We start from the raw sequence: 24,616 nt of genomic DNA on the forward strand, positions 1-24,616 counted from the left end.
TTTCAGGTGATTAAATAGAGAAGACAATAGAAAAGTGTCACTTTTTTCCTAACTTGACACTCCATTAGGAAAGAACACAGGCAAAATGAATGCTTTGTTCTGAAAATTAATTTAAGCATCTGTCGGTAGTTTGTCTCATGACAATCATTAGCTGGTCAGAGCTCACATGGCCTTCATAAATCATAATTAAAATCATGACCTATGGAGAAAAAAAAAGAAAAAAAACCTTCCCTTCAACATTGTGATGAAAGTCAAATGAATATAACGTGCAGACAGTCATCTGTGAAAAGTATTTCTAATTGAATAGACTTCATGTGCTTGTGTAAGTATGTGTAGTTTTGTCAATAATCACACAAAAAGCCATTTCAAGCAGTTACAAATCTTTAATTGTCAAAAGTTAACACTGTCAAATATTACTGTTTCATATTTATCATGTACGATTTCTGTTTCACCCACAATTCTAAAAATCTTTTTATTCTGTTTTTAAAGATAATTAGTTACATAAGTAGTAAAATAGATAGTTAATACAATGGCTAAATAAATGAATGATGACATTTATTCCTTATCTGTGACAATGAGAACAACATGGAGAAACATTGGTTTTATTCCACTGAATCGTCTTTCAGTGACAGTCCTGACATGATTTAGATCACTAAAATAAAACCTGTTGAGTTTTAGTGATGAACTTTTCCCAGTCCTCTGTACACTTGTTTGCCGTTTGTAATTCATCCAAGGAAAACAATATATTCTGGTGTGAAATAGTCTTGAGAGGTTTGAAGGTGTACTGTGTAATGGCACTGCAGTATTTAATTATTCAATTAAATTGTAATTATGTTGTGCATTGCTGAAAAGAGGTTGGGAAGAGCATTTTTGAAGAATAACACTAGGCCTGTCTGAAAATCCTGCAAAATTATCCAACATTATCACACCGTGCACTGCTTTTTCAGCATCACTGAGTCCTGCTGTTCACAGACAAATAAGACAAATATAACAGGAAATACTATTGTGTATCGCAAGCAATGCTGGGTAGGTGTCATGTAGAAAATGAGCACTGTGAAACAGTTTAATTCACATAAATGTGGACTTTGACTTTCTCACTATATGAAAAAAAAAACAACTTGAAAAGAAAAACATGGTTATTTGCATTTCAAAGTATCAACATGAGAGTAGTACAGGAGTATAGGAGGAGTGTGTAGACAAAATAGCACAAACTAGTAAATCACACTCCTTCATTCAAAATACATCATGTTCAAATCCTTCAAGAACACAACGGGATCAAGAGATGCGTTCATTGCTTTCTGATTAATATTTACATTTCAGACTTTTTGCATTACTGTCAGTAGAGAGAAGTTCACTCAGTTCATTTCAGGCCTGCCGATGTCGCCTTGTAGGACTCAGGCGTCTTTGCTCCTTTACAAGTTTACACATTAGGAGAGAAACAAGGAGTTCAGTGCTGGACCTGGCAACCTAAGAGGCTTTAAGCAATCCACAATCCAGCCTTAAATGCTTGCAGGTCTATCTACATGTGCAGCTTCTTACTATCTCACTGGGTATGCACCGTGCTCGCGATATTCCACTGATAAAGTTACATGATGAGATGAAATCTGCTGAAAGGAGATGACTGGAGATGAAGAGCTGCAGTAGTTTGCCAAACACCTTGCATAGAGAAAGCTTCAGTTGTCCAACCTCTTCCTGTAGCTCTAGCATGCTTCCAGAGATCCAGAAAACTACAGAGGGGGTGTTGACTTTTTCTTCTTTTACCCTTGTAACTGTTGCAAACCCATTTTAGTCTCCGTTCTGCAAACCATGACAAAAAATTGCTTCATCATACTACTTTTTTGTCTTTTTTTGGCAGTTATAGATAGATAATAGTAAGGGAAAATCATAATTTATCTAAGATAGCCCTCAGTCAGTAAAGACACAGTTAACAGTCAACAGACAGTGTACAACCATACTCTCAATTTTTTTCTTCATCCAACAAACTTATAGCTACAGTTTTATCTAATGTCAATAACAGAATTACTGTATTTGTGAACATGAAAACTTTATGCGTATAAAGTGAATAGGTCTGAAAATAATCCCTGCTACACTTTAGTCTTCAGCAGTTGGCTTTTAATCCCCCCCAAACCCCAAACCCTAAATAAACGTGATTATGTACCAGTGGCCTTTTGTCCCCACTGACAGCTGCAGTAGGTGTCACTATCATTGTTGTGGGTCTTGTTAGTGGTGGTACAGATGTGTGTGCAAGTGAAGAGAGTGAGGAGTGTGTGTGTGTGTGTAGGTACGTATGGGTGGTGGTGTTGGGGGAGGGGGGCGGTTTGGGGTGGTCACACCTCGGTGCTGATGGCTCGGGTGTTGGTATAGAAATCGGGTGGCCTGCTACGCTGGGCATCCCTCAGCAAGGAGCCTCGGACGGCGGGCAGCGGCATCGCCAGCGCCTGGTTCTCATAGTGCGTGGGCATGTAGGTGATGCGCTCTCCGCCATTGCGCATCTCATCGGTGGTACGGATGTAAAAGGGGGAGTCGTAGGGGGAGCAGGTAGGGCAGTAGCTGCGCCCCCCCCTTGTAGGTTTTGAGGGGTTGGAGGATCCAGGCGGCTCTGGCGGTGACAGGGACAGTGGGGTGATGATCGACCCGTCCAGGCCGGGGACACTGCAGGCGTTGCAGGCAAAGTGTTGCTGAGAGATGGAGCCGCTGTCAGACCCATTCTTCTTACAGCAGTAGTACTACAAAGAGAATTGTTGGTATGGCAAAAGTGTAATTAAGGTCTCTTACTTAATTTCTTAAGGTCTCAAACACTGATACAAAGTATACAACCTCACTGAGTTATTAGACAGGCTGCACTCCATACAAATATTTCAAGAATTTAGAAGACTCAGTTTTCATCTTCTTGATATTAGAACAATTATCTGCCTTTTCTGTCTTTTGTAAAATAGTAGCCCCCATTTCTACAACATTCCTACAATATGATAAAATGCACCGAGAACAGGTAGAAGTTTTTATTATTAAAACTACAAGAAAATAAGTCTTCAAGTTAGAATATGCAAATAAATTACTAACTTAGTTTAGATAGAGGTTTAGAATTGTGCACACACTCGTTTGTGAATTATTTTATTTGCTGTGGCAAATCAAGTACAGTAACTGCCTAATGTACTGTGAATTATAAAGTACAGAAAACTATAAGTTTTAATAATTGAAATAACAAGAATTTCTTGGTGCCAGTATTGTCTAATTACAGTATCTTTATATCTTCAAATCTTTATATCTTTATATCTTGCAAATTGAAGAGATAAAAGTATGTTTAACAGCAATTACAGTCATGTCTCATATCTCTGTTAGTGTGGGATTTACACATTTATAAAACTGACACAATCACACATAAAGAGGAGTACCTGGAGTCTACAGTAACAGAGCACAGCTATGATACACAGAAGTATCACTGTGGCCAGTATTCCTCCGGTTATGACAACAGTTCCAGCTGTCATCCGACCAGCTCTCCATCAAACTCTGACACAGGAACAGGAAGGGACATCATCAACAAAAGCCTCCTCTCCACTCTAAAGATATGAAGTTTATTGAAATCACACATACTGTAGGCCAGTATAGCTTTAAACAGAGATCAGGTATAATCTGAAGGAAAATAGAGCCTCTAAATTGTATGTTAACAGACTAGAGCAAAAGTCAAAGGCTTTTCTACAATTACATGGAGAAAATCAGAAAGATGACATGCATATTGTACAGTAAATTAGTTAAATACAGACATTATAACAGTTAGTTTGTATAACTGAAATATTCTCCCTCCTCCACCAGCAGAAACAGACATTTAATTACAATCATAAATACTCATATGTTTTTTATGTTAGTAGTTGTGATTATTATTATTATACTCACGTTCTGCAAAGTTGCTTAACACCTGAAAGCCGAGAGATAACAGAGGTGGTTATTTAAAGATTAGATAGATAGATGGATGGATGGATGGATGGATGGATGGATGGATGGATAGACTTACATCAGAAGAGTGTTCGAGGGGTGTAAAGGTTAACTGAAGTCAAATCAGAGGTCAAAGGTATGAAGTCACACCACTGGACAGACACATTGTATCTCTGAGGAAAAAAGAGAAGGAGGAGGGAAGGAAGGAAGCAGAAAATGAGAACAGAAATTCAATCAGTTGAATTCATGAAGCTTTGAACCTTTTTCTCCACAAGGTGGCACCAAGAGAACGGAAAATCTCTCACAGACACACAAACCAAGCCAACCAACAAACCAAGGCTTTACAATCAGTACAGGAATACAACATCTTCTATCCTTAGACCCTTGATTCAGATAAAGAAAAACTCCCCCCAAAAGAACAGGGAAAAAAATGGAAGAAACCTCAGGAAGAGCAACAGAAGAGGGATCCCTCTTCTAGGATGGACAAATATGCAATAGATGTGTGTACCAAAATAGACCCCAGGTGGCAAAATTACAGAAATACAGCATGGAAAAACAGGATGAAACAATTATAGAAGAATCTGATCAGGAGGACATTGAGCAACTTCCAGGTGCCACCAAAAACAGACAGGACCCGAAAGAGGAAGGAAGAGGAAAGGAGAGGAAACTAAGTAATCAACCAAAGAAAAGTAAAAAGGAAATGCTGGAAGGAAGAGAGGAAGAGAGGAAGAGAGGAAGTTAATGAAGTTTAATTTTCTGTAGGCTGTTTTCCTTTCATAGTCTACTGAGGTTATTATCATTATTTGCGCTAACTGTCCAGTCTTTCTGTTTATTACAAGCACATCTTAAAATGTATTATTTCTAAAACATATCGCTTCCTTTTCAATAGGAAAGTGTAACCAGTGAGCTTGGAATAGAAAATGGATACTCTTTACTAAACAGGTTGTAGGTCAGCTGTGCTATTGCATTCACACAGAAAATAAACCAACATTCATAATACTTAAAAAAAATTTGCAGAGAATTACTTTGAAAAACAAAGTTTCCAACTGCTGCACAACTTAAACATGTCCATCCCATTCACTCACTCATACACACACAAACAGACACTCGCACACACACATGCATGTGCGGCATTATGGGATAGCAGCTGTAAAAGTGATTTAGCAGCGAGGGACTCTGTTGGTTAGGGGTTTTAATGCAGGCTGAGGCTTGTCCAGGTGAAGTGAAATCTATTCCTGCTGATAAAAACTCGTCAAACCAATGATTGGAGTGGACGGGGGAGGCATTTTTTTGCATAGGTTGGGGGTGTCAGGAAAGGGAGGAGGAAAGGAAGCATTGTATGTAAGGAGGAAGGTGGAAGAAAGACAGAAACAGTTTATGGAGGTTGGTGTACACATTCACATAAAGCACATCTGCACCATGAGCTGATTTCTCAGTCTGTCACTTATGATTAAGATGCTGCTTGACATGTGTTAGCGTGTGTTATGTTGTCATGAGAACTGTTTGTTCTGCACATGTGATGTGATAAATGAACTCAGTCAGTTTATCGTGGTGCAAGGTGTCAATAAAATCCAGATTTAATAAGAAACCAGTTTAATGAGATTGAGCCTGTTCATGTTGTTTACCGCAAGATACATTACATCACTTCCTGCCAGAGACAATGCCCTATATTTCATAGTGTATGATCTTGTCAGTTAATATACTATATACTGACATCCTTTGTTGTTGTGTACTACCAGGGAATAAATAATAAGCTTGAAACAATTACATCAATATCAATTTTGGATATTTTTTTTTTTACTTTTGTACTGGTTTATTGCTATCTGTGATAAGAAATTTAAAGGGCTACTCCAGCAATTTAGTAGTGTGCTTCCACTTGCAATAGACAGAGTTTAAAAAGAGAGGTCAAAATCAAAGCAGTAGAGGTTCAGATATCTTGAATTTTAGTCCCTAGGCAGGATTAAGCTTAAAAATCACCGGATCCCAAACTTCCCATGATGCAATTCAATAGAATTTCATCAGGTTGGCACAGCTTGGTAGCCTACCTGTTAAGACGCATGCCACATAACCCCAATGTTTATGGCTCCGTTCCAGCACCAAACCTTTATTGTATGTCATACTCGTATGTCTCTCTCCCCTTGCTTCCTATCGTCTCTCAACCTTCACTATCTGTTAAAGGCATAAAATGTCAAAAAATATATATTTATAAAAAAGAACAAATCTTTCATTAGGTCCTCCCTGCATGGTAAATGCCCCCAGTTTGTAACGTAGGCTCTCTGCAAAAAACATTGAAGTCTTCAATCCCAGAGTGAGATAACCATTGATTTAATCACCGCAATTATTCTCTCAAGCAGTGTCAAAGCCACAGAAGACATTATCAATTGTGCTCCACATGACTAGTAAACTGATCTTCATGTGTAAAATTGATGGTGAAGTGATCCTCTAACAATTTAGTAAGCCTGCACAACACTCAAAACACACAATTACGATGTAATAAGTGGTACTTTTTTATGAAATCTGGACAAAGGAACAAACTGACGTAGAAGCAGCGGAGGGAGATTAAAGAGAAGTGAGTTCAGCAAAAAAATCAAAGAGCCAAACTGCGTTACACAATAACTCTTGAGATATGTTGAACATCTCTGTCTGATGATATGTAGTGGTGTAAGTGGATCTGAATGGGCTTCTTCATTAAAAACACAACGAGCTGAAAGTGCCTTTCAGACTCTCCACTGAGGAGAAGAAAAGCAGGCGGCGCTGCTCCCAGAGGCGGCGATCCGCACCGCTACACTGGCCCTGAGCTCATAAACCATGTTTCTGTCAGAAAGTACACTACCCTTCAATTATTTGTGGAGACCAAACGGGATGGCAGCTGACAGACTCCTCTTAACATCATTCATCATAACTTTCTCCAATGCGTGCAATCTCAGACTCAGTACACCAAACTATTTTTCATAATTAATGCCTGCCCTGTGACTTGTACGGCATGGAGGAAATGGAAATGGAGTCACCGCTGTCACCGTGTCATCCTTTACCCAGACACATAAAATCACACACAGATTTGTTTTCTCCTGTTTACATGTTGCTCTGCAAGCACTTTGAGAAAGACCTGCTGCTTCAGTTAATCCGAGTTCACTTCATTTGACAAACTGTAGAGGAAAATAAGATATCTGCATCAGCACACACACACACACACACACGCATGCTGAGCACAGACGAAAAGAGAGCTGGATCAGTCACTATTGGGTCCAGATTAGAGTGGCCCTCAATCCCCCGTACTGCCTGAAGAGCCCTGTATACTGATAAGACTCTCTCTAACACACACACACACACACACACATACACACACACATACAGTGCTGTATTCACTCAGACAAACATGTACTCATGCATTACCAAAGAAATGAGGACATCCTAATAAAACATCCATTCGAACAGACAGCAGGGTCTTCACAGCACTTAGCAGCATTTCATCTACTAAATGAACCTCAACGCTCCCCATAAATTTCTAATCCACAATTCAACTCGATACTGTTGTGTAATGTACTGTATTTATAAAGTCTGATTAAGTCCTACACATTTGAAGCAGAAGAACTCATGTAATTGTTATTTCCAGGCCCAGGAGGACTTTTTATTTCCATCTAACTGACAAACCCATCTTAACTATCTTTTCAGCTAACTTGAACACTACTGGTGATGAAATCCACCCAGAGACCATTTGGTATTTCACCTTGTAAGTTGGAACTTCTGGATTCAGCACATTTTAATAATACATTACTTTTGGACAAGTTGTTGGGGTTTTTTTTAAAGACTGTATCTGTAACATTTTGGCTTGTGGCATAAAAGTACTTTTTTTTTTATCCCACTATCACTGTTTAATTCTCCACTCTGACACCTGTCAGTCATCTTGGTCAGCTTATGTGTATCCCGAGGTTGTTAGCGGTGCTAATGTTTTTGAATGGTGAACTCTTACATCTGATTGCAACACATTACAATATGTTACACCATACTAATGGCATATTATGTTACATTTATATGAAGGATTCATTAATAGCTTTTTTAAAAATCTGTATTTATTTTGTAAATTAAAAAAAAATTGTGAAAATCATATAATAAAACTTTCATTTACTTTACAACTCAAAAAGTTACAGAGACAATTAAAGTTAAAGTGTTAACTTTTTATTGGTTTGTTTTTTTTGTTTTAATTACTTGGAAGTAGCCTGCTTCCAGACTCCTGAATCACTGTCCGTATTTCTAATTTGTTCAGTTTGAATGTGCTCATTCATGACTGTTTTCCTTGGTTGGAGAGACAATTGTCAAATCAGAGCTTTGTAGGTGGGAATAAGAATGGAGATGTCATTTTCCTACGTAGTTCGCTAGCTACCTTTACAAAAATGAAATTGAAAAAATTTAATTTTTTAAAATAAAAAATAGCTACAGAAAAATGGCACAAAAAACATTGATAAATGATAGATGGCGTCTTTGCAGCTGCACAAGTCGCAGCTGTAAGTCAAATTACAGAAATAACAAGTATTAATTAAATCAGCATATTTCTTTGATTTGTTGTGAGAAACATTAACTTCTCATACCAACTGTCACTACAAATTGACGGATAGACAGATTGTTAGGGCAAAACGAAAAAATGGCTATATCAGAGTATAATGATATACAATTTTAGCATATTATGACGTGTCCTCGCCACAAAAGGACCATATTTATTGTTAACTGCAGAGAATAGAACATTTTGACACTTGGGAGAACAAAATTCAAGTAAAAAAACAGATGAACTCGTAAAAGTATTACGTTACATACTGTATAGGCTATGATAGACTGCATTATGGTGCACTACATATTTAGTTATACTGCACTGCATTACGTGTTATGCTATGCTATAATATCTTACATTTAACTGCTACATTACATTATGTTTTATGATATGAGTCATTATGTTTTGTTATGCTATACTGTAAATGCTACACTCTGTTACACTCCATTATGTTAGATTAAGCGATGGTATGATACACTGCACTCCAGTACATTGTGTTGATGTTTAAAAGCATTTACATCTGCAATCATTGGTCTTTACATTATTGTGGGTTTTATCAGCCTGTTGTATCAGCTTGTTGGCACTTCATTTCACCCACTTCTGTTAGTGCTTTCCTTTGTCTCTATCCTATGAGTTATATTGTCTGTCTTCGTGTTATTTAACTGCAGGTTTCCCAGACGCTGTCTTTGGCAAATCAGAGTAATGAGAATATCTACAAGCTACCTCACTGCCTCCCTCTCTCTCTGATGGAGTGTTCCCTCTGGAGTCTCGGCCATCAGTCTTCAGGAGCATCTGAAGGACCTTGACTACCCTGGAGGATTTTTACAAGATTGATTCTTTGGATCTTAAATTGCTCAGGCCAGCGTTCAGCCTGTGTGAGTCTGTGCCTCTTTCAACACACTACGAACGCCATCCAGCTTGTAACATAAATGCCACAGGTTTGACGTTCCAATGTTTCTTTCCCAATAAGGTATGTTTTAGCAAGACACAAACCTGCTCGCTCCTTGGAATAAATGACTACCTCTCAGTTGGATAAAAATCGATGAGGGATTGTGAACTTTCAGCGTGTCAAAGCCAGTCAAAAACCACCAAATCCTAAAAAATGCACTGTTGTTGAGCTAAAAGTGAGACTGGTTCAGTTGTTCACATTTTGGAGATAAAGGTTTTCACCCAAGACTTGTGTCCCTGTATCGGCCAAGAAACGTCCAAAATGCAAGTTTTCAAAAATAAATGCTTATATTCTTACTTAGTTCTTAAAACATACAGGACAATTTTACATTCAAAAGCTTAGACGTTCATGAATCCATTCAGGTAAAAAAAATCTCTTGAAGGTGTTCCTACAGTAACATGACTATTTCATAATGTTAAACTTTTTGTCTGAAGGGTACAGAAGTGAGCTTGTGACAAAGCTACATAAAGCCAGTCTACATCTTGAGGGCAAATTATTTTGCTAGGGTTGGGTATAGTTAGATTTTAGCAATCCTCATGGAGAATATGCTGATCAATCTTGGCTCTCGTTCACATTTTAAATACTTGTGTTGACATTTGGGCAATGTAGATGAAAGCACAGCAGCAGAAGTTAATAAGCAGAGTCAAAAAATACATTCTTAATGAGTACCTATTTTTTCAGAGTCGGTTTTAATTAAGAACTGGTTCTTAGTACCCAACCCTCATTTGCAATACACGGTTTAACTCAAAGAAACATCCAGTGAGAATTGATTGGTACCAGGTACCAGATTAGTGAACACTAGAGAGTGTTTAAATCATGACTCTGAAACTTATGTTCAACTATTTAAACTAGTGTTATTAATTTAAAATGACAAATACTTAATTAACTGTATCATGTTACTCAGTCAATGCTAAATAAATAATTTCGGTCGATAGTTTAAAAAAAAAAAAAAGATTGACAGCAAGTTTTTGCAGTTTTAGAATCAGAAGCCAAACAAAGACAGCCTAGCACTGAATGTGGGCATTACATTCAGGTCTGGGAGGTGCTCATCTTGAAGTTCGAGTGAAGGAGAGAACTGTCAGTCATCGACTGTACTTTCAGTGCATTTTCATCCATGGCCTTGTCAGACAGACAGAAATGACAGAAATGGAAACTGTGGGCTGCCTTTACAAGGTTACTTTGCCTTGAATATTGACGCTCTGACACCCCCAAAATGTGGATGAGGTAAGTGGAAGACTAACAAACTTCCTTCTCCAGCTGTTTATCCTGTTCAGGGTTGCCCGGAGGAGAGGAACTGAAGTGCTCTTAATGAAACCACATAGCACAAGACAGTGTTTGAAGATAAGTTTGAGAATGTGTATATCTCTATGTATGCTCATCTGTTCCATTAAACTCACCATACTTTACCTCTCTGTGATAGACATAAAGTATGGGAGGACACATTGTCACCTCTTTTTCACTGGTTTTCTTTTATTTATGACAAACTGGTGCTTTTTGGCTCTGAAAATGCTCTGATTAATTTGTGGCTTTTCTGTTTTCTTTTTTTCCTCTGATTTCTCTTTTTGGGAGGGGTGCCTGAGACAATTTGATTAACTGGATATAAATATTTTTAAATTGTCGACAAAAAACTCACCATACTTCTTGTAAACTCTTTTCTATTCCTTACAACTTCAGGTGTTGACCTCAGCAATGATTCATGATAAATTTCAGCACATATTATTTTGGAAAACCACCATTTTGTAATCTCACGCCACAGTTCTATGGCTGCTGTTGTACAGAGAGAGAAAACAAGTTGCGCATCCAAACGGGATTCATGGTCACAGTTGAAATGTAATTTGTCTAATCCTGTTATCTGGCGTTCCAAAGGCTTTCCTCTATCTGCTTTCTCTTTCCGACGTCTCTGTTGCGGCCGGGTGTGGGCGTCTGTGTGTGTGTGTGCATGTGTGTACGTGTTTGTTTACATGCGTGGGTGTGAAGTAAACACAATTTAGGGCTTCGGTTTAGAAAATGTGGTGTTTCTTCTTCATGAAGATTATTCACTGTAAAAGTAGAATCATGGGTAAAATGTCAAAACAAAAAGCACATAATCTGTTGAAGCTGCACTGGGAAACTTAATGTTGTACAGTGGTGGCTCCAAATTAAATCAAGGGATAACTGTTTGGATTATTTGATTTTAGTTTTTAATGTTGTAATGTGACAACAGCTGACTGTACACAGCTCCTTTGTGCTGGTGGTTGCAGAGAATCTCTAACTGTAAATTCTGGGGAAATGTACATGCAGCAAGTTTCACTGGAAACATAAAATCAGTTAGAAAACTTTGGGTGGTCTACTCTGCTCTACAGGAATGTGAGCTGTCCTTGGTGCTGAAGAGATATTACTGGAAACACAGTCTGTACGTCTAAAACTGTATGTTTGTAATTGTGTCCATGTTGTTAATCCCACTATATCCCAATATATCTACATTGGATTGATTTAACTGTATGTTAAATTAATTGAGTTTAAATTTTAAATTTTTACTGGTGGAAATCTTGTCATCTTTAAAGAGTAACTAGATGCTCCCTTTCAGTCTCTTCCCACCACCGACAGACATTTAAAAGTCAACCAAAGTGCCAAAGTGGGGTGTTGGGTGGTGGAAGTGGTGGGTGGGGGGGTCATGGGGCCATTTGGCATGTGAACACTATGGAGAGTTATACGGAGATAAAGTTGCCTCCCCATTGGGCACGTGAACATTTTTTTGCCCACTTTGGTCAGACAACTTTAAAATCTTCGGTATGATGTCATCAAACAGAGTGGAGACGTCTTTTCAGAAGCTGTTCAACCAGGAGAGGACAGTTGTAACCCAGCTTTCTTGCTATTTTCGTGTTTAAGTAACTATTTAAAACTTGAATAGAAAACTGTGTTCCATGTTTAAAACATCTCCTGTAGGATTACTGTGGATTCACCATATTGCCATTCATCAATTAATTACTGTATATTGTATAATTAATGGTTGAAAGGGGTTTTGCCACGCATTGAAAAGTGTTTTCAAATAAATCTGTTCAGATGTTTGATGCCAATAATTCTACAGTGCTACGAGAGCATACGTTTGTGGTACTAGTAGACCCAGAAGGACACATCAAGATATAAGACTTAAATATATATACTGTATATCCAATCTAACCTTTTGATCCTCATGCCAAAATTTACTACAAAATAAAAAACTGTCCATCACTATTTCACAAGACAACTACTTGCTTTTGACAGCATAAAGCTCCAAATGATAAGTAGATTAGCTTCCTGGATGCAAACACTTAGGTGTGACCTTGAAAACCTTCCTCATGTACTGTGCGACCTACAGGAGCTCAACCAACCGTTAGTCCATCTTCCCTCTTAAGCTGTCGCAGCAGTTACGGCCCAGTGGGCAGAGATTGATGACACCGAACATTTTAGTTCAATTACTTGATTTTGCTCGAGGTCATTTGGGGCAAAGAACGCAATGAATGTGAGGAACCACTCCCCAGAATGATCCTCTTGGCCCTATAAAAGCACATGATCAATACAGGCGATAAAACGGCTTCGTCGCCGTGAAGATGGAGAGAGATAGGACGACAGAGAGTTGGAACACAGTTTGAGTCTTTCACTCCATCCACTCTGGAGCATGTTCTGATGCCGTATACAGTGCTGGCAGATTTATGACTGGTGTACATTATGCTGTTATGCAGCTATACAGGCTACTGTACTCGAGTCTGCCAGCTCCTGATTCAGCCTTTCTACGCACTCGCTGTGACTCAAGATGTGGTGAGTACCTTTACTCACATGGGAAGTGAAAGATTCATTGGGTCCGTCTGTAATTTTTATACACATGTCAAATTCAATTTCACCCCTTTCCATAAAGGCCCATCAACAGATATCCAGGCAAGTGTGATGGCTATGAGTGTCTTAACTGACTTCTACTCGTTTTTATGGCTATAACAGCTATTACGACTACTGCTGTTACTGCCGATGTGACAACTGGACTCCTAACACTACTACTATTTGGACTAATATTGCAATTTCTACCATCAAAACTACTGATGTTTTTGCTTTATGATCACTGCTAGTGTTCAAAAGTTTTTAAAAAAATAAAATAATGTTTACAAATTTTGGAAATCTCAGAATTAATGGATGCAGACAGAGTTTTATTTCAACACTTAACATTTTTTAGATTTACTGCCAATATTTTAGATGTTTGTACCCCACTCAAAGGAAAACTGGGAATTGGGCTTTCATCAAATGTGCGCTTAAATACACTACTTAGAGATATATGAGGCTTTTGTTTAACCTCACACAAGTGTTTCTCTATTCTTCTTCTAATATGTCTTAATTTGATTAACCTTGCTTTTCTAATAACACTACGTTGTTTTTAATCTTGCAACTCTTCTCTTATCTTAAAGTTTACAATTTCAGTAAAGTTATTATTTCATCCTGTGTGTTGTGTTTGTTTATATTCTTTTTTGTGAAAATGCTGCATTCAATGCATGAATTATGCAATATTAATACTTTTTAAATCGCAATTATTGGAGAAAACACAACTGTGTAATTTGATAGAAAGTAGCTCAGGAAAACTAAAACAATCTATGACAGTAGGCAGTCTCATCTTAATAAATGGTTGATGGCAGCAAAGCGTGGTCAGACAACAGACACGACACAAAACGCATAATGACGCAGCATAATTATTTAACATTTTCTGAAAATCTATCCGATCCAATCACATCAGTGAAGGAGCTCCTGGCGTCTGGGAGTGCTTTCTGGTGACTCCATTAAAAATCACAACAGGCACAAATCCTGCAGCAGAGAGCTTATAAACTACTGCAAGAAGGAGGATTTGACGACATGAATGTAAAGCAGACTGGTGCCAGAAAAGAGCACACAGCTCAGTCCATTTCCCCACGACAGCCTGCAGCAATGCTCTGCTAAACTGGAAGATACTGTAAAGCTGCACAAGTTGTTGTCCATAACTGCTGCCTACTTGTTTTTCTTTTGCAACAGCGGGGTCTTTCTGGTGTTCTTTTATCATTTACCATACCATAATATTATGCTGATTTGGGTTGACACTGAATATTTCTTCTGAACATCCTGTACATCCCTGTTCTTAAATGCAGACCAGCACCACAATGTGAGGAGGGCACTGTGTGATATTATTGTTTTCAGCTAACAAAACTTTGCGGAATAGTACGACTGGCTGCAGCAGTGGAGACAACTTCAACTTCAATAAGAACAACTTAAGATAATGATTTGAAAGGTGAAAGGAGGAGGAGACATAAGATTGAAGAAGGATAGAATCATTACAATATCAGTTTTCACACATTAATTGTTCTCAACAACGCTAGAGCTACACTGGAGCTCCAATGATTAATTGTTTAATCGATTAATCGATCGACAGAAAATTAATCTGCAACTTTTTTGATAATCAAATAACCATTTTAGTCATATTTTAAGAAAAAAATGCTGGTTTCAGCTTCTCAAATGTGAGAATTTGAAGCTTTTATGTGTCATATATGATAGTAAACTGAATTTCTTTGGATTTTGGACTGTTAATCAGACAAAACAAAACATTTGAAGACGACATCTTGGGCTCTAAGACATTATAATGGGCATTTTTCACTATTTTCTGACATTTTATAAACAAAATGATTCAATGATTAAGCAAGAAAATAATCAGCAGAATAATCTATAATGAAAATAATCATTAATTGCTGCCCTACAGTAGACATAATCCATTTAACAACAATCTGTACCACTTTCTAATAAGGCATCCTCTATGGGGGATTTACATGCTGTAATTAATGACTATATTAATGGTTAAAAAATAATTTACTAATGCTTTATCAGTTAAAAGCCATTAATAAGAACAGCTTTTGTGTTGGCAGGTTCTGCAAAAGGGCTATAGATGACATGGACCAAATTAACAAAATATTAACATTTAAAATTGCAGACTAGATGGATTAAAAACTCTTTATTAATGATTTATTAGAATTTATAACTACTGATCTGATGGCTTATTAGAAAGTGAGAAAGTCATGAGCATTTATTAATGGATCACCAACATTTATAACTGCATTTTTACCAAATAGGAAGGATTAAGATCAGCCAGTGGTATTTTTTACAGACTGGCAACCCAAAAGTCATTCTTATTGAGGGCTCTAACTGACCTATAAAGCATTAGTAAATGATGTACTGATCATAAATAAAGCCATCAGTTACAACTTTTAAAGCATTTATAAATGGTGGTCCACTACACTAAAAAGCTGCACTTCAGAATTATACACTGAGCTCATTGGAAGTCTATCCCAGTATGCATTGGTTACAAGGCAAAGAGGCAACCTGAACAGGTTGTGGGTTATTCATAGGGTGAACATGCCGACAGACAAACATGCAGTCACAACCAAAGCTAGTTAAGACTGTACAAAATCAATCTGAAACAAAAAACTACAGCATCTAGCTATAAAGGGACATTTCTAATCACTGAGCCACTGACACTTCAAACTAGAAGGTTTGAATCGATTTTCCTGTTAATTTATGTCCAGTTCAGACAGATTCACAGTGAAGAACTTGAGCAGAGGAAGGACCTGACATGAAACATGCATACTACTCTGTGCCCCCCCCCCCCCCCGCTTTATGAGGTTTGCAGAGGTTTCATTATAACAGCTCAACTCCTCCCCTGCCGTCCTCCGATATGCCAGCTTCTCTTTCACACTTGGCAGCAGTGCAGCATCGTTGAACGCATACCCCGGTATAGGGCAGCGGGCAGCCAGAGAAGCTGTAATTACTGTACCTCCATTCTGCTGGTCAGCACGCCAGTCTCATAAAAGGAAATGAAATGGTCCAGCTTCTATCTTTGAGGCAGTAATGTACCACGAATATTACATTAGCATACATTCACATGGACATTTTATCTGTGACAGTTAATAAACTGAGGGAGCGTAGCCACAGATGGCAAAGCCAGCAATGAGGAAGGTAGGGCTACTGAGGTGCCTTGCTCAGGAGCAGAGGAGCTTATTCTCCCATAAGGAATTGAACCATTAACGTTACAACCATGTATTTGCATGAAGCTTGATGCATTTAACTACTGTGATCAACATTTTCAATCCTCTGAAAGTTACTTGCTTTCATTCTAACTATACATACTATTGATGGTAACTTTTAAGCATATACAAATGATATTAATGACACAGCAGTTAATGTTAAGTAGTGCAGCAGCTGTGTTTCTCAAGATCTCCAAAGTTTAGACCTCAAACAAACTGCACAGTACTTCCACGTTTATGTTTTCATTTCTATCCAGGAAGACCTGACGTTGTACTGTAAATATAACACATGACCGTCCTTATCAGTCTGTCAAAACTGAGTCTGTAAAGTCAAGTTTTTGTCAACCTTCAGTCCCTTCCGAGGCTTTCCCTCAACTGTCAGGACAGATAAATTGGAAGTAAACTGGCCTGAAGACTGTCTTCTTCGCCCCTAGCCTGACAGTGAGTGAGTAGGTATGAATTTCAGTGTGTTATTCAAGGCCGTTTCAACAATTGGCTGTTAAAAAAAAACTGAACCTATGACCTTCAGCTTACAGGACAGTAACTAAATCCACTGTGCCATCCTGCCATCCTGCTGACAACCAGGCAGACACACACTGTAGAGGAAACGCTTGCAGGATAAACAAAGACTCAAATCTCTTCTCCTCCGCCTGCATTAGTTAAGTTGTGGCTCTCAGGTAAATAGACTTTCACTGATTATTACACACGAGTCACCTCTGTTTTTCAAAAATAAACATCAGTAAAACTTAGGAGATAATTTAACAAATCTCACAGTTTTTGAAGACATGTCCATAATCACTGAAATAAAGATGGCATCACTGAAATAAAGATGGCAAGTAGAAACAATAGCTGCTTACTTTCCAGGTGCCATCTTCAGGCAAAGGAAAAGAGACGCAACTTGTGACATGATTTAAATTTCTACTTCGGTGTAAGCTGGAGGGAATAGATAAATAAAAAAATAAATGTCTTTGAGGAAAAGACACAACCTCCTCACACACACATTTCATCAGAAGACCATCAATTGCATTCACAGAAAACACCATCAGGAAATATATAGATTACAAGGTTTATGTGGTTTGAAGTAGTTTGATTTCTCAGTTTTACATGGATTCATTAAATACCTGGTTTGCATGCACTTTTGTTTCCTTTGAGAGCACATGATAGTCACTGTCTGGTGACCTCTGACATACTTTAGGTAACATGTGTAAGGCTTTTGCTTGCCCCGAAAAACTAAAAACTAATTATAACCACAGTATGATTAAAATGATCATATAAAATTGTATTTTTATGGCGTTATTGTGCATGTAAAGTTTTCCACAAAGTATTCACAACTGACCAAAAACACCCTCTCTAGTGAAATGCATGTCAGATGTCATCTTATATATCATATATAAAATACAATAATTGATTCTGTTCGATTTCATGAGGTTTTTAAAGTGTGCCCTCATAAAATCCAATATCCAATATCCTTTAGAAATTACATACTTGTGAAACTTATGAAATATACTATATGAAATTTAGGTGTTTTGCAGTAAAAATCATCCAAAAAACATTAACTGTGCAAAATGTGTTATGGGGAACAGTATACCATATCAGTTCATGTTTATGACTCTGTATATAACAGTGGATTAAGATAAGGATGATAGGTGAGAGACGCAGACTGGAGTAAATGAACCGGATCCTAAACGCTATGAATAAATGTATCATTTCAAGTTGAAATTCTCAGTCAGCGGGATTACAGCTAAACCTCAGCTGTGCATCATGTTTTATTCATATCTGAATATATATTTCAGCACATATTTCTTCCATGTTCACTTCAGGTTACAGGAATATTATCTGGGTCCTGTGACCTCTGACCTTTTTATTTTTCAGTATTGGAGCTCACTCTGCATATGAGCGTCAGTAAAATAACTCACCGCAAGTGTAAATGTTATATTTAAGCTTAAAGCAGTGCTTGTGTAAAAGAGCCGTTACTGGATCAGTTCCACATTTCAGTGATGAATAAAACAAAGTTGGGGAGCTGGTGGGTAGTGACAACAAAGGGCTGAAATTTCATAAAAGAAGATATTTTAAGACAAATATGAGAAGCTCAAAGTATGACGAGTGAGAGAAAGTGTTTCCTCAGCAGGAAAGGTTTAGGAAAGACTAAAGGAGGTTATTTAAAGTTGAAATTGGTGGTCAAATAAAAGGGTGTGATGGTCATGAGTGGTGGATATTGATCTTCAGCTCCGGTGACTTAGTTCAACTCCAAACTCGTAACAACAGGTTTCCTACTGGGAGGGGCGATTCTATTTATCTGACCAGGGCAACTGTGTCCGACTCATGCTTTTGTCACATTTCCAATTTGTGTTATGTTGCCATGTAGTGCTTTCATGTATTATTAATGTCTATGACAGGAAATCTATGGATGAGTTGAAAGATTTCATGTGGTTGTTGATTTGAAGGAAATGTCACTCTGATTTATAGTAATAAAAAGCAAAGAGTGTGTTTTTGTTCATCATTATCACCGTGTGTCTTTGTAAGAATTCAGAATATTGTATTTGTCTGTGTTTATGTCTCAGTGCATGTGCGTAAGTGTGCGAGTATGTAAATGTCAAAGAGTATTATATCATTTTAAGGGTGTCTTAGTGTGCGCGTATGTTTGTCGGTCGGATTATGTCTGGATTGTATGTGTATGTGTGTGTGTGTCTGTTTTTTTCTTTTTTTTTTGATGAGTCACCACAGATACAGCAGCCAGCAGCAGTAGAGCTACGTTAGCAGATAACAGTGTTTCTGTTCCAGAGGCCTCCAGCTCTGCCAACAAGCCTTCCTCTGACTGGCCTCATCCTCACCCAGCCTGGCTGCGCTTCAGAGCAACGATCGCATCCACACGCCGCACATCATCTTCCACAACGCTACAGTGAGAGTTACAAGTTGTGATCCCAGCCAGCTAGTCATAAAAAAAATGAATACCTGCTCATATTCTTGAGCTTGCAGGATAGTCTCTTGTTGGTTCAAAGGGTTAAAATTGTGACTGTAACTTTGTTTGGGTCAAGCAACGGGGACCTTGCATCTACTAAAAGTGGCTCAGATTCTGATTTACTGTTTACAAGAGGGAATATTTACTGTACCAGCAGAATAAAAGAGTCTTTAGGATTGTGCTGATCCTGTAGAGGGTCAAGAGGGGCCGGAGCCCATCCCAGCTCAGGCGATAGATGCAGTGGTGGAAAGTAACTACTGTAAGTACATTTGTTGAAGTACTGCACTTAAATACAATTTTAAGGTACTTTACTCGGGTTTTTCAATTTCTTGCTACTACTGCACTACATTTCTGTGGAAAACATTGTACTTTTTACTTCACAACATTTATTTTACAGCTATAGTTACAAGAAGATATTAGGACTGCAACTAACAAACAATTATTTCCATTATCATTCAATCTTCAAATTACTTTATCAATTTCTCAAGTCAATTAATCCCTTAGTATATGAAATGTAAAAAGTGATATTTTACAATTGCATTTACATTGTCTCAGAGGCCGCAGTTATGTCTTCAGTTTTCTTGTTCTGTCTATCAGTCTAAAATGTTAAAGTGTTCAATTAACTGTCATTTATGACGAGGAAAACAGCATATCTTAATATTTGGGAAGTTGGACCCTTCAAATGTTTAAGGATTAATGTAATTTAATATTTAGATTATTAAAATAGTTGGCGATTCATTTTTTGACAATCGACTAATTGACTTATCGTTGCAGCTTTGTAAGATATATATAAAAACACATATGATAAGCCTATACATTGTAGTAGTATCTAGTTGGGGCCCCTGTCATTCTTCAGATGTTTATGGGTTTTTAGCAGTTCCACCAAAGACAGATTTTCCCTCTAATCTTCTTGAGTGATTTTATTTAAATAAGTCACACCCTCAGAGGTCAAATTATCCAATATTTCACACAGCAAAAAAGGTTTGAGAAAAGTCCAACAAATCTTCTTACCTACTCCAGTGTCATGACCTCATAGATTTATCAAGTGGCTCTTTGGAGAAGCCACAAAATATGAATACAGGAAGTCAACCAGGCTCAGCCAAAGACAGACTCTAATTGTTAATCATTATCATAATCATCATAGGAAACTGGAGACTTTTCGGTGTTTGTGATGGGGGAGCAGCTTTTAATGGAACGAAGGGGTTCCTCATCCTTTGTTTAATACATCCATCGGTAAAAGTGGCCGAGTGTTCTTCCAGACACTCTGAAGATCCAAATCTACTCTAACATTTTAGCTGGTATACCTTAAGATGAGCTGGTCTGACTGACTGAATCTGGAAGTAGACATTGGAGTTCAGTTTCTTGTCCTGCTAATGCTGCAGTGCAGTTTTGGACACAGCTCGTCTCACCTTTAATGTGTGACTATAGTAGAGTCGACTTGCAATTGTACGGCAAGAAATACCGATCCAGCAAGCCAGAAAAACCTTGAGGGCTTTTCAATAATTCACACACCACTCCTGAAACACTGAAACACTTTCCCTTTCCCTGGGCAGTTTTAGACTCTCCCTACCCACCCCAACGCCAACCCAACAAACACACGCACACACAGACACATATATGCACTTCTATCACAACTTAAAACACTCTTCCATGAATACTGTCCCAGAAAATACATTGAGTGGATTGTCAGCAGGAGGAACCGAGACATGACTTTACAACCAAAGGTAGGCTAAGTACAGTGGTCTGCCTTCAGAAAGCAAGACAGACTGAATGTATGGAGCACAGGCCTTTCCCGTGGTAAGAATGGCTTTACTTTGAGGTTTAAGTCCTTTAGAGATTATGTTGGGGCTCTGTTTTGGCAATAATTTGATAACAGTATGCCTTGGGTCACAAAAAATGCCACCTAACCTTCAGATCTTTATGTCAGTCCTGACTGGATGTGATACAAAAATGTTTAACATCAAAATTCAACCATATGTGTTTGACAGAATGACATCATTTCTACCACTGTGTCTTACTCTTCAATTTGAGGTTCTTTAATGTATTTTTTAGTTGTCCGACCATGACTTAGATACTTCAAAATGTTGGAGGAACATTTATCCATGGAAGCTATAAAACTTTTAAAATACTGACATTTACACAAGGCCAGTGAATGGTGTCTGCATTAGCCAATAGATTTGTTTTTTAGCATCACTGGGGCAACTTTTCCACTGCTTAATAACATACAACTTCCACAGGCTGGTATGGGTGTATGTGACCAATATATCGCTGCTGTCAGGTGAAACCACAACACCGAATAATGACAGTTTGTCTGAGAGGTTTGGACGGTCCAAAGAGGGTCAAATCTTCTCAGTATTCCAAAAACGTGAAAATCAGATAAGTTTGTGATAGAAACGATCTCCAAGCAGCTTTAACGATGAGTCATGAGGATTTGTCGGGGTTAATAAGGCTGCTTAGGCTAACTGTTTCCTAAATGAAGCGAGGTTAATGAAATATTTAATTTCCCAGCCAGACTGGCTGTTACAGAACAACTTAGCTCTGGCAGACCAAACGTTGCTAGCAGCTAGTTGTAATTTCCCACAGTGTTTTGAACTGTTGGCACAGCACACCATTATACAACCTGTGTATTAAATACATTTTGTCTGTTGCTGCTGTGTTAGCTGTGACAGCCCCGACTGCAGACTCCTCTGGGAAATCAGCCCACTTCCTGTTGTATCACAGCTACTGGAGGTGGAGGAATTAAGAAGCGTGTGTGTGTGTGTGTGTGTGTGTGTGTGTGTGTGTGTGTGTGTGGTAGGGTAGAGACAGGGGGATATAGAGAGGCTGTTCTACAGTTATTTAGTCAAGCTGTATTTTCCAGCCTCCCTCTGTGAGAAATGGGTCAGAGCAGCACGGCACCTGCTGCTGGGTATTGATGTGGGAGATCAATGCACACCACATACTGTACTTATGCTGCCATGTTCACAAAGTAAAGGCATATCTAACTGTGGTTTTGCCAATTTGTTCATTATATAATGGGGGGGGGGGGGGGGGGGGGGGGGACTTTAACAAAGGGTTAAGTCACCAACCATTTTATTGCACAGGCCATCCCAAGTGATTAGACAGATTTTAAACACAATGTAATGATCTAAATTGGTAATTTACAAAAAAATAACATTCAAGATTAGAGAAGTTTACGTTTTTTTTTTATTTCTTATTGCAAAATGTCCACTGTATCTATAAAAAAGGAATTCTTCTTACAGCCAGCAATAATGAAAGTAACCAACACACAGCAATTACTTCATTTAAAAAGAAAAATGAACAAAATAATTTTGGCGAGACAAACCTTGGTGATTTTGATATATCATTATTGTACAGTGGGATTAGATGTCACCTAAGATTTAAAGTCATTACGGTGAAATTTAAGAATATCTTTCACTTTTCCACAGTGGCTGAGTGAAATGAAGATTTTTCTTAAGTCTAGCATCTCTTACATAAAACAATTATCCATTAATTATATCCAGATTATCAATAAATATTCAGTCTAAAATATTGAGAAACACTTTAAACCAAACCATTTTCTACACCAGCAGCCCCAGTGAGAATTGAATCTCTCTTCCCCTGCAGTGTGAGTGATTTGTTCAACCCACCGAGACCTTCACCTACTGCTCTCTTTCCTTCCAAAGTATACCCATGATGTAATTATAATACAGGTGACCCCAGTAGGGACCCCCGCTGTAGCCTCTGCCAGTCACTGCCTTCCTCTGCTCATCATCTTTTCAATTAGAGAAGATGCTGTCTCCCAAATGCCAGCAGCAGCAGCAGCAGCAGAGGCCACCCAGTCCAGACTGAACCAGTGTGAAAGAAGATCATAGCAGAAGCAAAATGGCAAAACCCCAAGAGTCCAGCTACTGCTGAGCTGCTCCACTGTCACTTCATCTCCTCTGGCAGCTTTAAAGGCACATTTCACGTTAAATTACAAGTGGAAAGATAGCTGGAGTCACAGATTTTTGGCAATGTGACATTTTTGACACTGTAACTGAATGGGGGTTACTCCTTCACACTGAGCGTGACTGTCAGAGATACAACTACAGCCACTGACATTTGAATCCAGAATCTGAAAACGCTCAAATATAGCAAACCATCAGAAAATCTGATCCCCTTAACCCTCTTTTATCAGTGCACATACCTGATCTGGTTACATGGTCCGTTTGTTCAACTCGGGCTAATCCTGTGGAGTTTGACCATGAAAAGACACCAGCATCCTTATCGCAGCAGGAGGAGAGCAGAGAAGCGCTGTGCATGGGACTGCGGCGGAACTTCTCCAAGGATGACCCGGGGTCCAGAACGCACAACGCCGAGAGGAAAACCCAACACTCCCGCCGTGGGACCAACAGACTAGAGGTCAGAGGGACGCCTGCAGAGAAAGCCACTAACAGCAGATACCGAAAAACGGAGCATAATCACGGCGCAGCAACTAGAGCTAACGAACAGGTAAGGACGGGGACAACGATTCGGGATAAGCGCTTTTTACGCGTAAAAACGCGTTAACCTTCACTCACAGCAGTGGTTGACTCAAGACTCCAAGAGGGTAAAGAACCACCAGGAAGCTTGAAAACAGAGAGAAATTCAAACGGACACATCCAACAAGTGAGGGACGAGAAGGCGAAATGACGGAGTCCGATACTGGGCGGTCTGGGAGGAGAGGAGCCGCCCCACATAACACACCAGCCTACCTCTCTGGCGAAGGACCAATACTCTAATGCTTACGGCACATTTCAAAGGGATACTGTAAAATATCTGCGGAAGGTTGCAATTAGAGGAAATGATAAGATGTCTTAAAAAGTAGGCTACACTGAGGTCATACTTGCCAATTAAGTATGCTTAGCAGAATCTAGGGATACTATCACACATACCAAATCATAAATCACAATATGACTTCTTGTAATTCCCCATTTGGCATTACAGTGGCCCCTAGAAACAAGCGATTTAGATGATAAATGCCAAAAAAAGTACAATAACACTGTAGCCTATGTGTTTCTTCAAATCTTCTATCAGGTGATTATATTATATAAGGTGATAATAAAGTAACTATTGATCACTACAGACACATAAACTGTGAATAGGGAATATAACCTGAATATTACAGTTTGTTCAGAATCTTCATATAAGAGAAGGAATCAATGAGGGATTTGCTATGCAACAGTAAATAA

The 24,616-nt window shown here is 38.5% G+C and overlaps 1 protein-coding gene across 3 annotated transcripts; it reads right to left on the reverse strand.

The window, feature by feature from the left end:
- Positions 1-441: 441 nt before the first annotated feature.
- On the reverse strand, positions 442-24,337 carry fam163ab (family with sequence similarity 163 member Ab). Of its 3 annotated transcripts, none has more exons than XM_042416876.1 (6): positions 23,593-24,337; positions 4,010-4,103; positions 3,892-3,913; positions 3,393-3,507; positions 2,334-2,726; positions 442-1,797 (listed from the first exon to the last, which is right to left on the reverse strand). In XM_042416876.1, the coding sequence occupies exons 4-6, from the start codon at positions 3,483-3,485 to the stop codon at positions 1,786-1,788; spliced, it is 498 nt and encodes a 165-aa protein (XP_042272810.1). In that variant the 5' UTR covers positions 3,486-3,507; positions 3,892-3,913; positions 4,010-4,103; positions 23,593-24,337; the 3' UTR covers positions 442-1,785. The 3 variants fall into 3 exon arrangements, with proteins under 3 accessions (XP_042272810.1, XP_042272811.1, XP_042272812.1); XM_042416877.1 differs by having other exon boundaries at positions 3,393-3,557; XM_042416878.1 differs by having other exon boundaries at positions 442-2,726.
- Between the last annotated feature and the right edge of the window lie 279 nt (positions 24,338-24,616).

The sequence above is a fragment of the Thunnus maccoyii genome, chromosome 7 (genome assembly GCF_910596095.1).
Source record: "Thunnus maccoyii chromosome 7, fThuMac1.1, whole genome shotgun sequence".
Taxonomy (NCBI): Eukaryota; Metazoa; Chordata; class Actinopteri; order Scombriformes; family Scombridae; genus Thunnus; species Thunnus maccoyii.